This window comes from Hypanus sabinus, chromosome 2, assembly GCF_030144855.1.
Source record: "Hypanus sabinus isolate sHypSab1 chromosome 2, sHypSab1.hap1, whole genome shotgun sequence".
NCBI lineage: Eukaryota > Metazoa > Chordata > Chondrichthyes > Myliobatiformes > Dasyatidae > Hypanus > Hypanus sabinus.
The window spans coordinates 165,575,264-165,591,499 of NC_082707.1; the positions used below are offsets into that span (position 1 = coordinate 165,575,264).

General features: G+C 38.2%; 1 protein-coding gene across 5 annotated transcripts in view; it reads right to left on the bottom strand.

Moving 5' to 3' along the window:
• Positions 1–8,556: 8,556 nt before the first annotated feature.
• Positions 8,557–16,236, bottom strand: part of klc1a (kinesin light chain 1a) — a 95,103-nt gene continuing 87,423 nt past the window's right edge. For 2 of the 5 annotated variants that reach the window (XM_059958602.1, XM_059958565.1), the window contains one exon: positions 8,557–11,631. In XM_059958602.1, the coding sequence (XP_059814585.1) occupies positions 11,616–11,631 (16 nt within the window). In that variant the 3' untranslated portion in view covers positions 8,557–11,615. The remainder of the gene's footprint in view (positions 11,632–16,236) is intronic. The other 3 variants (XM_059958564.1, XM_059958578.1, XM_059958569.1) reach the window with 2 other exon arrangements.

The window sequence follows — 16,236 nt, forward strand, 5'->3', positions numbered from 1 at the left end:
GGACTCCTATTCAGTGCCTCATTGGGGTCTTTGTGTTGGAGAGAATGAATGGTCTTGTCATGTTGCTCAGTTGGTCCTCCGATGTCTAACCCCTTGTTTCAGTTGCTTTCTGAGGATCCTGGTGTTCCCCTGCTCCTGGTTAGAGTTGTGAGCCTGCTGTCAGCAGCTCCTGGGTTAAGTAGGTGCCAGTGACCTTCTTAACAGAGAAAGCCTGCCTTCCCTCCACATCTGGATCCAACCTTGTCTTTTGAGAGCACACTGTGGCAGTACCAACAGCTAGTCCAGAAACAAACAGAAAAAGCAAGTTATCTGAATTTGGAGAGAAATTAATGAGTTCCACAACCTGCAATGTGCTTTTCATTTGGAAGGAATTAATGTCCAAGGTGGTGAGTGTAATCGGTTACTTTGAGCTAAATGAACAGACCTGCTGCAAAGCTAAATACAGTGAGACAAGCCTAGAATTTCCACTTACACTCTTGCCCTGAAGGTTTGGAAGGCATTGCCCAGTCTCTGCTCAATATTTGTGTACGTGAGATAGTGAAGAACCTGGTTAACAATGACACATAAGGATGTTAATGGTGGGGTTTTGTAGTATCATGGCATTTAATGCAATAGTGGAGGAGTGTGGATGGAGAGGAGTGAGGGACTAAGTGGATGAAAAGGGTTGGTTAGACTCTATTGGAGAAGATCACTGACTCACACTTGTATGGCTTATATGTTACTATCCCCTTTATTGGCCCAAGTCCAATTCTTGTTGCTTCATTATTTTAGGAATGACATATAAAACATAACACCTGCAATTAGAAAGCATTTCCATTTCTTCCCTTAGAAGCATAAGAATTGTAAGTTCTTATACAAGTCTAAACTTCCTTAAAATAGGGAGATTAAGACTTGCAGTCCTCAAAGTGTAGTCTCACTACCACCTGATACAGACTTTCCATGTTTATTATAACACTCAGCAGGACAGGCAATATCTGAGAAAAGAGAAATGGAGTTAGCATTTCAGATCTGAGACCCTTTGTCAGAATGGGGTCAGAGAAAGTGAGGAAGGGATGGATATAAATAAGCAAAAATATCTAGTAGGGGAAGAATAAATGAGTTAATGTGACAGTTAAAAGCCATATACTTTATCAGTGTCAGAAATAAGGCGGATGAGCTTGAAGCCCAGGTGTGAATGGGTAACTATGATGTTGTTGGGATAACGGAGACATGGCTGCAGGGAGATCAGACCTGGGAAATGAATGTACAAGGGTATACGTGCTATCGTAGGGACAGAAATGTGGCCCTGTTGGTGAGGAATGAGATTCAGTCCTTTGCAAGGGGGGACATAGGGTCAGGAGAAGTAGAGTCTGTGTGGATAGAACTGAGGAACAGTAAGGGCAAAAGGACCCAAATGGGTGTTGTCTACAGGCCACCAAATAGTAGCATGGATATTGGGTGCAAGTTGAATAGGGAGTTAACATTGGCATGTGGCAAAGGTAATGTCACAGTAGTTATGGGAGATTTCAACATGCAGGTGAACTGGGAGAATCAGGTTGGTGCTGGACCATAGGATAGGGAGTTTGTAGAGTGCCTACGGGATGCATTCTTGGAACAGCTTGTACGAGAGCCAACCAGGGACAAGACTATTCTGGATTTAGTGTTATGTAATGAACAGGATTTGATAAGCGATCTCTCAATAAAGGAGCCATTAGGAGGTAGTGATCACAATATGATAAGCTTTTATCTGCAATTTGAGAAGGATAAGGGCAGCTCGGAGGTGTCAGTGTTGCAGATGAACAGGGGAAACTATGGAGCCATGAGGGAGGAGCTGGCCAAAGTTGACTGGACAGATAGCCTAGCAGAAAAGACAGTGGAACAGCAATGGCAGGTATTCTTGGGAATAATGAACCAGGTACAAAATCAGTTCATCTCCCAGAGAAGGAAGGATTCAAAGGGGGGAAAGGGGCCACAGTGGTTGACAAAGGAAGTCAGAGATTGCAAAGCATTTAAAGAAAAGGAAATATAATAGACCTAAGGTGAGTGGGAGGACAGATGATTGGGAAGTTTTTAAGGAACAACAGAACTTAACTAAAAAGACAATACGGGGAGAAAAAATGAGGTACGAATGCAAGCTAGCCAGGAATATAAAGGAAGATAGCAAAAGCTTTTTTAGGTATGTGAAAAGAAAGAAGATAGTTAAGAACAATGTTGGGCCCTTGAAGAATGAATTGGGTGAAATTATTATGGGAAATTATTATGGGAAACAGAAGAATTTAATGAGTACTTTAGATCTGTTTTCACTAAGGAAGCCACAAGCAATTTCCCAGATGTATGGATGGGCCAAGGACATAGGGTAACAGAGAAAATGAAACAGATTGACATTCGGAAGGAAACGGTGATGAGAAGACTGATGGGCTGACAAATCCCCAGGTCCAGATGGTCTGCACCCTAGGGTACTAAAGGAGGTGGCCCTGGAAATTGCGGATGCATTGGTAATCATTTTCCAATGTTCCTTAGATTCAGGATCAGTTCCTGAGGATTGGAGAATGGCTAATGTTATCCCACTTTTTAAAAAAAGAGGGAGGGAGAAAACAGAACTATCAACCTGTCAGCCTGACATCGGTGGTGGGAAAGATGCTAGAGTCCATTATTAAGGATGAAATAGTGGCATATTTAGATAGTGTCGTGGTTTCTCGTGCCTCACAAATGACCAAGAGACGCAAAAGATTCTTCAAGAAGGGTTAAATTTTAATTTACAAATCAAAGCTGAGACAGTCAGTGAGCTAGTCGCTGATTGCCCACTGATCCTTGGACATAGCATGTTTTATAGAAATCTCCTGGTTTAGTTGCATTAGCATATGCAATCAGTCTATAGTTGCGTACCACACGTACATCCGCCACTATTGTTTCTACCCATTAACTTAATCATGTTCTAATCTACATCTCTTAGCTACCTCTCATTAACACAACATTGTCTTCTACATTCTTAATATTTCATTCTCCTACTAAATTGGGTACATGCATAGCAAATAGCAAACTCAGACTACATAATTTTGGTTACACAGCAAACAATCTCAACTTTTATACTCCAATAATAGCAGTGATAGGATTGGGCCGAGCCAGCATGGATTTACCAAGGGTAAATCATGCTTGACTAATAGACGGGGGAGATCCAGTGGATGTAGTGTACCTCGATTTTCAGAAGGCACTTGATAAGATTGGTGGGTAAAGTCAAAGCTCAGGGCATCGGGGGGAAGGCATTGACATGGATAGAAAACTGGTTGGCAGATAGAAAGCAAAGGGTAGCGGTGAATGGGTGTTTCTCGGAATGGCAGGTGGTGACTAGTGGGGTGCCACAGGGCTCGGTATTGGGACCACAGCTGTTTACCATTTACGTTAATGATTTGGATGAAGGCATAAAAAATAACATCAGCAAATTTGCTGATGATACTAAGCTGGGTGGCAGTGTGACATATGATGAGGATGTTAGGAGAATTCAGGGTGACTTGGATAGGCTGGGTGAGTGGGCAGATACTTGGCATATGGCGTTTAATGTGAATAACTGTGAGTTTATCCACTTTGGGAGTAAGAACAGGAAGGCAGATTATTATCTGAACAGTGTAGAGTTGGGTAAGGGAGAAATACAAAGAGATCTCGGAGTCCTTGTTCATCAGTCACTGAAGGTGAATGAGCAAGTGCAGCAGGCAGTGAAGAAGGCTAATGGAATGTTGGCCTTTATTACAAAGGGAATTGAGTACAAGAGCAAGGAAATCCTCTTGCATTTGTACAGAGCCCTGGTGAGACCACACCTGGAGTATTTTGTACAGTTTTGGTCACCAGGGTTAAGGAAGGACATCCTGGCTGTAAAGCAGTGGTTCCCAACCTTTTTTTGGCCATGCCCCACCTAATCACCTCTAAAATCCTGATGCCCCCTGTGGTGATATATAATTCTTATTATTCAAAAAGTGAACTCCCATTCACCTGGAGGAAGCCTAAAAGACCATTAACTTCGTTTAAACAAGCTTCCAAAGAACATGGCATTCATGAAAGAGAAAAATAAAAGAACCAAAGGACTGAAAGTTCTGAGGAAGAAGTTACTAAGAAATTGTAAAAAAAAGAACATTAAGTGATATTAAAATAATAGTAATAAATAAATAAAACAATGCCGATTCGTTTTTACAGCATACAAAGACCGCTACACTGTTTAAAAGAGATGACACAATGTACACACCTTCACACCACCAAGAACCGAAAGCTACTGCAAAAAGCAGCATTGGCGCGACCTCGTACGAGTTTCTTACGCGTTTGGACTTGTTCATTCGTTCCTTCCTACATCAGTCAATTCATTAATTTAATTATGAAAGCCATTTGATGGTTGTAATGATGGTGATACACTATATATACAGTATATATGCAATTACACATGTACATACACACAAGTATTTTTATGTATGCATACTGTATATACACATATGTATTAACTTGCACACACACTCATACTCACACACTTAATAGAAAAAATTCACTGTTAATAACTCATTCTCGAATTTCCCCCCCTTAAAAATCAAATTACCCCCCTGTGGGGTGTATGCCCCACGTTGGGAACCACTGTTGTAGAGGAAGTGCAGTGTAGATTCACAAGGTTAATTCCTGGGACGTCTGGACTGTCTTATGCAGAGAGGTTAGAGAGACTGGGCTTGTACACGCTGGAATTAAGGAGATTGAGAGGGGATCTGATTGAAACATATAAGATTATTAAGGGATTGGACAAGATAGAGGCAGGAAATATGGGAGAGTCCAGTACCAGAGGGCATGGTTTGAGAATAAGGGGTAGGTCATTTAGGACAGAGTTAAGGAAAAACTTCTTCTCCCAGAGAGTTGTGGGGGTCTGGAATGCACTGCCTCGGACGGTAGTGGAGGCAAATTCTCTGGATGCTTTCAAGGAGCTAGATAGGTATCTTATGGATAGGGGAATCAAGGGATATGGGGACAAGGCAGGAACCGGGTATTGATAGTAATTGATCAGCCATGATCTCAGAATGGCAGTGCAGGCTCAAAGGGCCGAATGGTCTACTTCTGCACCTATTTGTCTATTGTCTATGATGTGATGTTGCTAATAATTGGTTAGACCAGGCTAACATTAACAGGGAAAAAAATGAATAGCAAGATAGCTAACTAGCAATAATGGGTAGTTCTGAAGCAGATAGAAAAAAAGAGCAAGTTACCCAAAGCTGGAGAATTCAACAGAATCCTGCAGCTGCAATATGACAAATGTAAGATTTGAGGCTCAATACAAGCTCTAGTTTGCATTGTGCCTCAAAAATGCAGAACACTACAGACAAAAATGAATCACTGAATGAGCAGCAAGCAACTTGAAAGTCAGGGTCACTCCGGAAACTTACTGCAAATGCTCTGCAAAGTAATAAATCAATCTGCATTCAATTTCTCTAATACAGAAGAGGTCACATGGTGAACACCAAATGAACATGCTGGAAAAAGTGCAGACAAATAACCACTTCACCTGGAAAGAGTTTTTTGGCACCAGGCTGCTGGGAGGTGGGTGGGTGGACAGGCATTGCAACTCCTGGACATGCACTGATTTAGAAAATCATTTGGATGAAAAAGAAAAAATGCATGACATGCTAAAAGAGCAGTATTAAAAAGATAATAAATCAGCAAAAAGGAGATCTCTGTGTTAACTGAATGAGTAAAGACAGCATGAAAAGTACACCTGTTGTCAAGACCTCTATTCAAAGTTGCAAAGTGAAATTAAGATCTGGGCAGCATTGGGAAGACCTTCGTGGATGGTTCAGCCAACCCAGTGGGTGGTGTTAACAGCGATGCCAGTCAATTCAAAGGCAGACACTGACTGACTAGTCCCCAAAACCAGCAACACATTGGGAACTTCAATGATTATACTGATTTTTTTTATTAAACAATATACTTTATTCAAAATAAAAATACAATAACCATTCAAAGACTTTCAATTCTTTACAGTTGGTATCATTACTGTCTTTACATTTTCAAAGTTCAAACGTTTTGCCACCCACGTGGCACTTTGTTCTTTCATATTTACATTCAGGGGGTATACCCCCAACCCCCCTACCCCTCAATTCCCACAGGAGAAGAACCCTAGACCATGGTCCTTCCCGACCAGGCCCTTGCGGTGGCTGCACCGAGTTTGAGTGATGCACCAGAGAACCCTAGTGGCTCAAGTGATGAGGTAATTGGTCTGGCAGCCATAGCAAGACTTGCCCCAGAAAAAAGTGAAAACACGCTAGACTGATGGAGAGTTATGAAAGGAAACAGGAGGTTTGACATCAACCACCAGATCTGGAAAAAAATTGACAAATGGCCCAGCGAAGTTCTACATCCTAAAAAGCAAGACTTCAACGAATTGAGAAATATATAAATTTCATCCCCATGATGGCATTCATAATTTAGCTACCATGCTAACAACTCAGCAAATAAACCAGTTGACAGGGAAAGTTGAGGATTGTATCGGAGAGGATAAACAGAATATACTGGCTGGTTGGGAAATGATTATGGCATAGCTGGAGAGATAAGCTCCTAACCAGATTGATTGGAAGAAAGTGGTTTAATTGCAAACAAAAGCGTTCAGAGGATGTTTCTGAATATGAAGACTGCTATAAAACAGTTTGCCTCAGTTATGCAAGAATTCGAGGAATAAATGAAGATAATTTCGAAGACATTATGTATCAACTTCTCGAGTCGACTTTCATGGGTAGTTTGAAACCAGATATTGCCATAATGAATAGGAGTTGAACTTTTGTTTCCTACAGTGATCTGGTACAAGCTGTTTAACAAGTAGAGTGGGATTTCGACATTTAAATAACATTGGCAGATTGGTCAATGGTCTCCACCTGCTAACCAACAGAACAAAGCAGAATTGGATATGCAAATTATGTGGTAGAAAAGAGCAAGAAAAGATCTTGTTGGCATGAGAAATCAATTTCACCACAAGGTCAACAACCACCTCAACAGTAAGCTGCCCATGGCGGTGGACTCCAAAGTTCAGAATGCCAGCTCGACCAACAGTTGAGAGATGTATGAAATGCCAGGAAAACAAAACACCAGATCAATGAAGAAGCCACCTCAACTAAGTACTCCTGCTCCATTTTTATGACGAGTGGATTACATTACTTTACTAAAGTGCCAAGGATATTCAGAAGTGTTTGCAATAGTGGACAAATTTTCAGGGTGAGTGGAAGCCATCCTGGCAAAGAAAGCTACGGCCACACAGACTGGCAGAACTCTGATTAAGGGCTATATTCCTAGATGGGTATTGCCATGTCACATTGACTCTGACAAAGGAACATTTTTCACCCAAGATGTTTGTAAAGAATTGTCGGCTGATGAATAATGAATGGCCTTTTCATTGCCCACATCCTCCAGAGTCAGTTGAAAGAATCATCAAACAACAGCTGATTATGAGGAAGGAGCACCATGGCTTATAGCTCTTCCTTTGGCTTTATGCAGCATTAGGGTAATCTCAACAAAAAACCTAAATTGAGTGCATTTGAAATGGTGATGGAGCAACCTGCGTCACTACTGGGAGCTCTCAATCTCAGAGATTCTGATATGCATGTATGTCAGAGAGCTTTCTTGATTATTGTGTAAAACTAACACAAGCTATTTAGTCTGCTTCTCAACAGGTTTGGATTATCTATCGGAAGAGGACACACCTTGATTCCAGGTGAGTGAGTTCTGGTCAACCCCCATAAGGAACCCCTGGGAGCTCGGAGGGAAGGTGAATTTTGTTATTTAAAATTATAGCAGGATCTAGAGCAAAAGGGATAGTGGCAAGAGAAAGTCAGACAGCATTTAACTTGGACAAGTGTGAAATGTTACATTTTGGGAAATTAAACCAGGGCAGAACTTGCACAATACATTGCAGGGTTCTGGAGTATTACAGAACACAGAGACCTAGGGTAACACGTACATAGTTCCCCAAATGTGGTGATATAAGTAGACAAGGTGGTGATACAGGTATCTGGCACGCTCACCTTCACTGGTCACTGAGTACAGGAGTTGGGAATTTGTGTTACAACTGTAGAGGATGTTGGTGAGACCACTTGTGTAGCTTGTGCAGTTCTAATCGTTAAGCTTTGGGAGGGACAATATTATGCTGTTTTGAGTGCAGAAAAGGTTCATAAGGATGTTATGCTGTTCTCGAGGACTTGAGTTACAAGAATAGACTAGAGCTTCCCCCCAAACACCCTCCCCTCCCCGAAGTGGTCTTAATCTAAAGCAGAAGGCCATAGATTTAAAGTGAGGGGAAACATTTTAAGAGGATGAAAGAGCAACTTTTTCCTAGACAGGGTGATGTGTATGTGGAACAAGGTTTCAGAAAGTGTAGGAGCAAGAACAACTGCAATATTCAAAATAAAATGTTGACAGGTACATGGATAGGAAAAGTTTAGAGAGATGTTGACCAAACACAGACGAAGGGACTACAGTAGCTCAAGTAAGCAGCTTGGTTGCATGACCTGAAGTTGGAATAATGAAAAATTCACATAAAATGAGTTATTAACTTTAGACAGTTTGCTCTCAGTAGCTTTTGTACTTGTATTTTATTTAAACTGATTTTAAAATTACATTTCTTTTCTCACCAAAAATGTTCCATATACTTTGAACATAAATATTGTAACATGTGACATATATCCAACATAAATGTACATATCTTAAGTTCTAAAATAAACTGAGGACACTAATACACTATATTCTTGTCTGAATGATCTTACTCATTGATATGTAGAACATTAAACAGGTAAACTGTATTAAAACATTACATGCAAATTCATGGCTGCACCAACTTGCCCTAGTAAAAGTGCAATATACAACTAAAAACCTGTTTACTGTATGCAAACTCTTCTTCCAAGCTTATTAATTAAAATTACTCTTCCGATACTAAAATCTACAAATGCAGAAATCACTGTTCATTCTCAGAGTAGTCTTGTAACAGTATCACGGCAATTATGAATGGGCAACAATGTTAATACATTACTTTAGGTAATGCTTTTTTAAATTAGAGGCTGAAATAGAATAGAAGCTTAAGGGGCAAGTCTGGGATCTTCTAATATAATATTTTTCATCTTGCTACAAGTCTCTTAGTAGCCTTGTTCAATTTTTTACATTTTTCCTGTTCAGAATACAGTTACCAAAATGAGATTTTGAATATGATGTTCTTAAGAGCTGACGCAGTCAATCATTGTTATATCAACAACTCAAGTGCTTGCAGAACCACACGTAAACCTTTTAATGAAATTAATCCATATATACCTTTTGACCATCATTCTATTTCTGTAAACTATCATGATTTCAATTTTCCTATTTTCCTATTTTAGCATTTGTTTTTCAATGTGCAAATAATTTCTGTTAATATACAAATAGAAAATACAAAAGAGATAAAACACTATAAAAGTCACAATTAAAAGCAAACAAGTAGTACTCCAGGTACTGCCTAAACATAACAAAATGATTTACAAAGGGATCAGGTAAATATACTCACAGGTGCAAGATAATGAATCAATGAAAGACAGTTAACCCAAAAAGCCCTAGTTTCCAAACTGAAGTACAGGTTGAGTACTCCTTATCCAAAAATCCCTTTTCTTTAGTGCTGATATGACATCACAAATGGAAAATTCTACAAACCGCTATGAAAGTTCCCAAGTGTGCACCACACAGTTCTGAGAAGTGACATCACATATGTAATGAATAGAAATTAATGAAAAATAGAAAACATTGCATAAAGTGAAAAATGAAGATCTCAATTGTGTATTGAAAGTGTGGATTTGGCAGAGTTGGAGTGAACATAGCTGCTTAATTGTATGCTGATCATTGAAATAAGCAAAGATTTATCACAACAAACTGAAAATTGAAGGTAATTGTGAATATTCAGCAGGCTGGTTGTGGAAGTTTAAGGAAAGACATGGTACTAAATATTTAAACACTTGCTGATAAAGCATCTGCTGATCACGAAGCAGCAGGGAAATTCATTGTTGGGTTTGCCAAGATTGAGACCAATGAAAATCTAACACCAATGCTGATTGTTTTCATACTTTACCTAAAACTTCAAAAACGTAAAATATATAGTGTATTGTAACCTTTTAATCAAAACACTGTATCATAGGTGGAGACTGAAAGACTGTTTGTTGTTGACAGATGTTTCAGGTATTTTCCTGCTGCTCTGCTGCTTTTGCTATCCTGCGCACATTATGTTTTTATTATATCAATGGTACAAGGTAATTTTTACTATTAAGTACATATGTGTGATGAACAAGTGCAAAACAAAGACTGCTTACCAATAGTACATAAAGTCAGAAATGATGGCTATCTCATTATATATTCCAAATTCCAAAAAAATCCAAAATCCGAAACATTTCCGGCCCCAAGCATTTGAGATAAGAGGTACTCAACCTGTATGTTCATGTAGTATAAACAGCTCCTGCAGTTTTACTGGCAAAGACTGAATTTGCATGTCCATATAATAATCTGTAATTTCAAATGATTATTCTCTTAAAAGAACACCATTTTAAAGGAAGTCTGTACAAATCCAGTTCTATGGATAGGACACAATTTAATTTAATTTAATTTTAATCCAAAGTAGCAATCAGATCTTAATATGCAATATTTGATTAAATTTAACTTCACAGCCAGGCATAAAGGAGTAGAAATTGGTCCTTAGTTGCCTGCATTAACAAATTTGACATTGGAGTGTGCACATGCTGTACTCAAATTTTGTTATTTCAGTTCAACAGGACTAATTTAAGCTGAGTACAACCCATATATCACAGCATTACCTTCTTCCCATGCTTACTGAAGGCAACAGAGAACAAATTTTACCCCACTATTTGCTATATTTTGTTAAATGATTAATTTTGTAAAATTCTCATAAACAGCTGACAGCAGTATTATAAAAGCAACCTTATGATGAAAGTGGCTTCCACATATATTAGCAGCATCTTTCTTCTATATGATTTTAGGGAAATATAGTGCAAGTTACTAGTATAGTTGAGTACTGCAGATTGTACAAGTATCCCAACATACTTGCGTTTTACTAAAATTTAAGGTTTGTTATTGATCTGTTAATCTTTACACTATCTGAAGCAACATTATTAAATTATCTGATGAAAACGTTAGGCATCTGGTATGGATAAGCCACATCTGATGTTAAAATATAAAGTGGCCTTTACCAAGAATTATTAATAGAAGTTGTTCCAGGGAATCCTACTTTAAGGATAAATTTAACTGTACAGATCTAACAAAGGTAATTTCTATCCATATTAACTAAAACCAGCTCAGCTGTGGCATTTTAGTTCTAAAAAACAAATTCTATTGATACTATTCGCATTGCAGTAACTTACATATTTTATCAAAGAAATAGTTAAAAAACTAATTGGAACATACATTTCATATTTGGATACAATGCTTAACGTTTACTGCAAATCATTTATAAAGGATAATAAATGAAGGTCTTAATATTGAAAAGCTTATAAGGAATTGTAACAATGAGGATTTCTTGTTCTTTTATATGAAGAGTCTAGTTTGTGCCAATCTGTGATCCAAATGCATCAGGTCATCATGGCTAGCACTCAAATTTCTGGATTCTGTTAGACGATTATTTCGCTGCAGTTTAAAATCAAGAAAAATAAATTAGTAAGATTTCGTAAGATATTAAAAAGTAAATCAGTAAGTTCACTGCCCAGAATTTCCTTAAAAAAGATACTGTCAATATTCTCAAAAGATTGATGCTTGCGACATTTAAGTACATTTTAGACGAGATTTTGCAATGAAAATAACTTAATGCTAGAAGTATTTGAGGATTTTCTTAGTTTTAATTTTTGCCCTTTAAGTGATTGCAAATCATATGGCATCTCTTTGGCATTCCAATCATAGCTATAAATAATTTCTTTATTTTCAAAGTTTAAAGTAGAATGTGTATATTTTAAGTATTAAGAACTGACAATGATTAACAAGAGTAATTGCTACTGTCACTTTACACATTACTTATATAGAATACAAGGTGGAATAAAGCAGTACTCTGAACACAGCAGATGATCTGGGATGGTTGGAGAGGATCCACAGGAATTTATGTGAAGCATTTGTTGGCTCTGGGCCTGTACTCGCCAGAGTTCAGAAGAATGGAGTGGGGGGGGGGGGGCGCAGATGGAAACTCATCGAAATCTATTGAATATTGAAAGACTTGTATAGAGTGGACATGGAGAAGATATTTCCAGTAGTTAGAGTCTAGAACCAGACACCATGGCCTTAGAATTGATGGATATCCCTTTGGAACTGAGAAGAAATTTCTCATGACAGAGAGTGAAGAATCTGTGGAATTCAATGCCACAGACGGCTGTAGAGGCCAGGATATTTGGTATATTTAAAACAGAGGTTGATGGGTTCTTGTTTAGTCAGAGTGTTAAAGGTAGAAGGCAGGAGAATGGGAGAGGGAAAAATAAATCAGCAACAATTGAATGATGAAGCAGACTCGATGGCTCAATTCTGCTCCAATGTCTTAATGTCTACACCTGTGAAATGAAGATTAAGAGGAAGCACAAATGTTTAACAGAAAGTTATCACTATTGTACAATTAAACATTACAATGACCACCAATGAAAGAAAACAATGTGCATAAAATTTTAATCAAAGCACATAACTCAAAAACACCAATTGCTTAACCACCTGTGGAATAACTATTTATATTATAATGTTTCAAAACAATAGTCAATTTTAAAACTACTTATTTAATATTTTTTTAAAGCTGTTGATGAAACAAGAGAAGTTCCAATTAATTAGCTTCTAGCAGTAGAATTGATTCTGTTTTGTCCCAAGCTTAAGTGCAATGGAAACTGCAATGCTGCATTACTTTCACAAGAACAGACCAAAACTTTAAAATACAGTGGATTCTGGTTAACTGGTACACATCAGTACAAGTACACTTTGGCTCAATTAAGCAGCTGTCCCAATGATCTGAAGTTTCATGGAAATTGTTAAAATGTTACATTAAAAAAACTGAGTAACAAGTTATGTATTTAAATGAAATACAGATGTCATATTACTGCAAAACTAATACTTGTCAACAGAATTCTGCCACATCGCATTCTTTTGACTGTAAATGAACAAAATCAGCACAGACACCTACTGCAGATAATGGAATGCCTTTACACAACACTGTTGACGATTGCATTCTTCAAATCTTCAATTTAATTGCAACATTCTAGGTGATTACTGATACCTTCTAATCCTTTGTAGTCGCTAACTTGAAGTAGTGAAATAGTTTTAATTTCACTCCTAGCTGTTTCTGGTATCTCCAAGCCTGAATACTTAACACCTCACTGAGCTAAACAATTCTGAATTGTCTTACTGCTTATTCCTCGCCAACTATCAGTGACAAAAATCGCTGTTTTTTTTAAACAGAAGCACAAGCAACTGATGCTATTTAAAAACTATATGCTCAAAGCACATTGCTGTGACTAATGGTCATGCAAGCACATACAACAACTGATGCTAGTTAGTGTCCCAAATAAGCAAAGGGAACCTTGGCTATTTTCTTGATTAGTTTTTGTTGTTTATGAGTAGTCTCAAGTAACTGGCTGCCCTGATAAACCAATAGCCCAATTAACATCCAATCCACTATATTTGGTAATTGAAATATTCTTGTTAATTGTGTACTAACTATCCATTGTTTGAGAGCTTTCAGGCAAAGAGAAAAGAAACAATCATTAAATTCTACTCACAGATACAAACATTCAAGGCATTCCAAAATATCAATCTTAAATGAATAGCACCTCATTTAATAGAAGGCAACATTATAAAATTTGCAAGTTTAGTATAGGCCTTTAGACAGTCTTTCCCCTGCTCAACTACACAGTGGAAGTTTCTTTCTTACTATTTCTATCTTCTTGTTGAAATATAGCTAAAAACATCAAACTACTGGAGGAATTCAGGAGGTCAGGCAGCATCTGTGGAGGAACAAATGTTTAACAATAAAACTATCTTATGGGCCTTCTCCCTGTATTGCTTCATGCTGTCATCAATAAAGAATCTATCAACCTCTGCCTTAAAAATAAGTAAAGACTTGGCCTCCACAGCTGCCTATGGCAAATAAATTCCCTTTTATTCTACCAAAGTGCATGTCCATACACTTCCTGACACTGTATTCCAACTGCCACTTCTTTACCCATTCTCTTAGTCTGTCTGTCCTTCTGTAGCCTCTCTACTTCCTCAAAACTACCTACCCCTCTTTGCATTGTCCGCAAACTTGACAATTGAGCCATCAATTCCACCAACCAAGTCACTGACATATAATGTAAAAAGAAACCACCCCAACACTGACTCCTGTGGAACACTAGTCATCGGCAGCCAATCAGAAAAGTCTCGCTTTATTCCCACTCTTTGCCTTCTGCCAATCAGCCACTGCTTTATCCATGCTAGCATCTTTCCTGTAATACAATGGGCTCATAGCTTGTTAAGCAGCCATGCGTGACATCTTGTCAGAGGCCTCCTGAAAATCCAAGTACACAACATCTGCTGACTCTCCTTTGTCCATTCTCCTTGTTATTTCTTCAAAGAATTCCAACAGAATTGTCAGGCACATCCTTATCGATTCCAACATCTTCCCAACCACTGAGGTCAGATTAAATGCTTACTTTTGCCTCTCCCCCTTCTTGAAGAGTGGAGTGATATTTGCAATTTTTCAAACCTCCAGAATTATTCCAAAATTTAGTGATTCTTGAAAGATCATTACTAATGCCTCCACAATCTCTTTAGGCACCTCTTTCAGAACACTGGGATATAGTCCATCTGGTCCAGGTGACTTAGCTACCTTCAGACCTTTCAGTTTCCCAAGAACCTTCATCCCAGTAATGGCATCTTCATACACTTCTGACCTGACACTCTCAAACTTCCAGCATACTGCTACTGTTTTCCACAGTGAAGACTGATGCAGAATACTTGTTCAGTTCCCTGGTACCACCTCTCTAGCATTGTTTTCCAGCGGTCTGATATCCACTCTTGCCTCTTTTCCACTGTGTATCTGAAGAAACTTCTGTTAAGCTATATTATTAGCTAGCTTACTTTCATATTCCATCTTTTCCTTCTTAATGACTTTAGTTGCCTTCTATTGATTTTTAAAAGCTTAACAATCCTCTAACTTCCCACTAGTTTTTGTTTTATTATATCCCCTTTCTTTGGCTTTTACATCAACTTAGACTTCTCTTGTTAGCCACAGTTGTGTCATCTTGCCTTTACAATGCTCCTTCCTCTTTGGTATGTATATATCCTGTGCCTTCCGAATTGCTTTCAGAAATTCCAGCCACTGGTGCTCTGCTGTCATCCCTGTCAGTGTTCTTTTCCAATCAATTTTGTCCAACTCCTTTCTCATGCCTCTGTCATTCCCTTTACTCCACTGTAATATTGATACATCTGACATTAGCTTCTCTTTCTCAAATCCCAGGGTGAATTTGATCATATTATGATCACTTTCCCCTGAGGGTTCTTTTACCTTCAGTTCTCTAATCAATTCTAGTTCATTACACAACATTAATCCAGAATAGCAGATCCCCTAGTAGGTTCAAACACAAGCTGCTCGAAAAAGTCAATTTGTAGGCATTCTAGAAATACCCCCTCTTGGGATCCAGCAATCTACCTGCATATTGAAATCCCCCATTACTGTTGTAACATTGCCCTTTTGGCATGCATTTCCTATCTCCCGTTGTAATTTGTAGACATCCTTACTACTGTTTGGGGGTTTTGTATACAACTCCTGCATTTCCTTAGCTATACCAATAATGATACAACACCTTCTGACTCTATGTCACTTCTTTCTTTTTTTTGATCTTTTTATGCATTTCTACAATTACTACAGCAAAAACCCAACAGCAAAATGAAGATTAATACAGTGCAAAATAAACATAATAATAATATAGTTCAAAACAGTGATGAAAGAGCACCCAAAATAGAATCATATACAGTTAGTATCCTCCCCCCCAACAGAAAAAAAACTCCAGGCCAACCATTACAAGATGTAAAAAAATATTAATCGAAGCATTCAAACCTCCAAAACTGTGAATGAAAATAAAAACAAAAAATAATAATGCCTACTACCAAAGAAAGAAAAAAAAGCTGAAAGGGACTGAAAAAAAATAGACTTAATCTAAAGAGGAGTTATGAAAATATTCAAGAAAAGGTCCCCACACCTTGTGAAACTTTACGTCCGAGTTGAGAAGT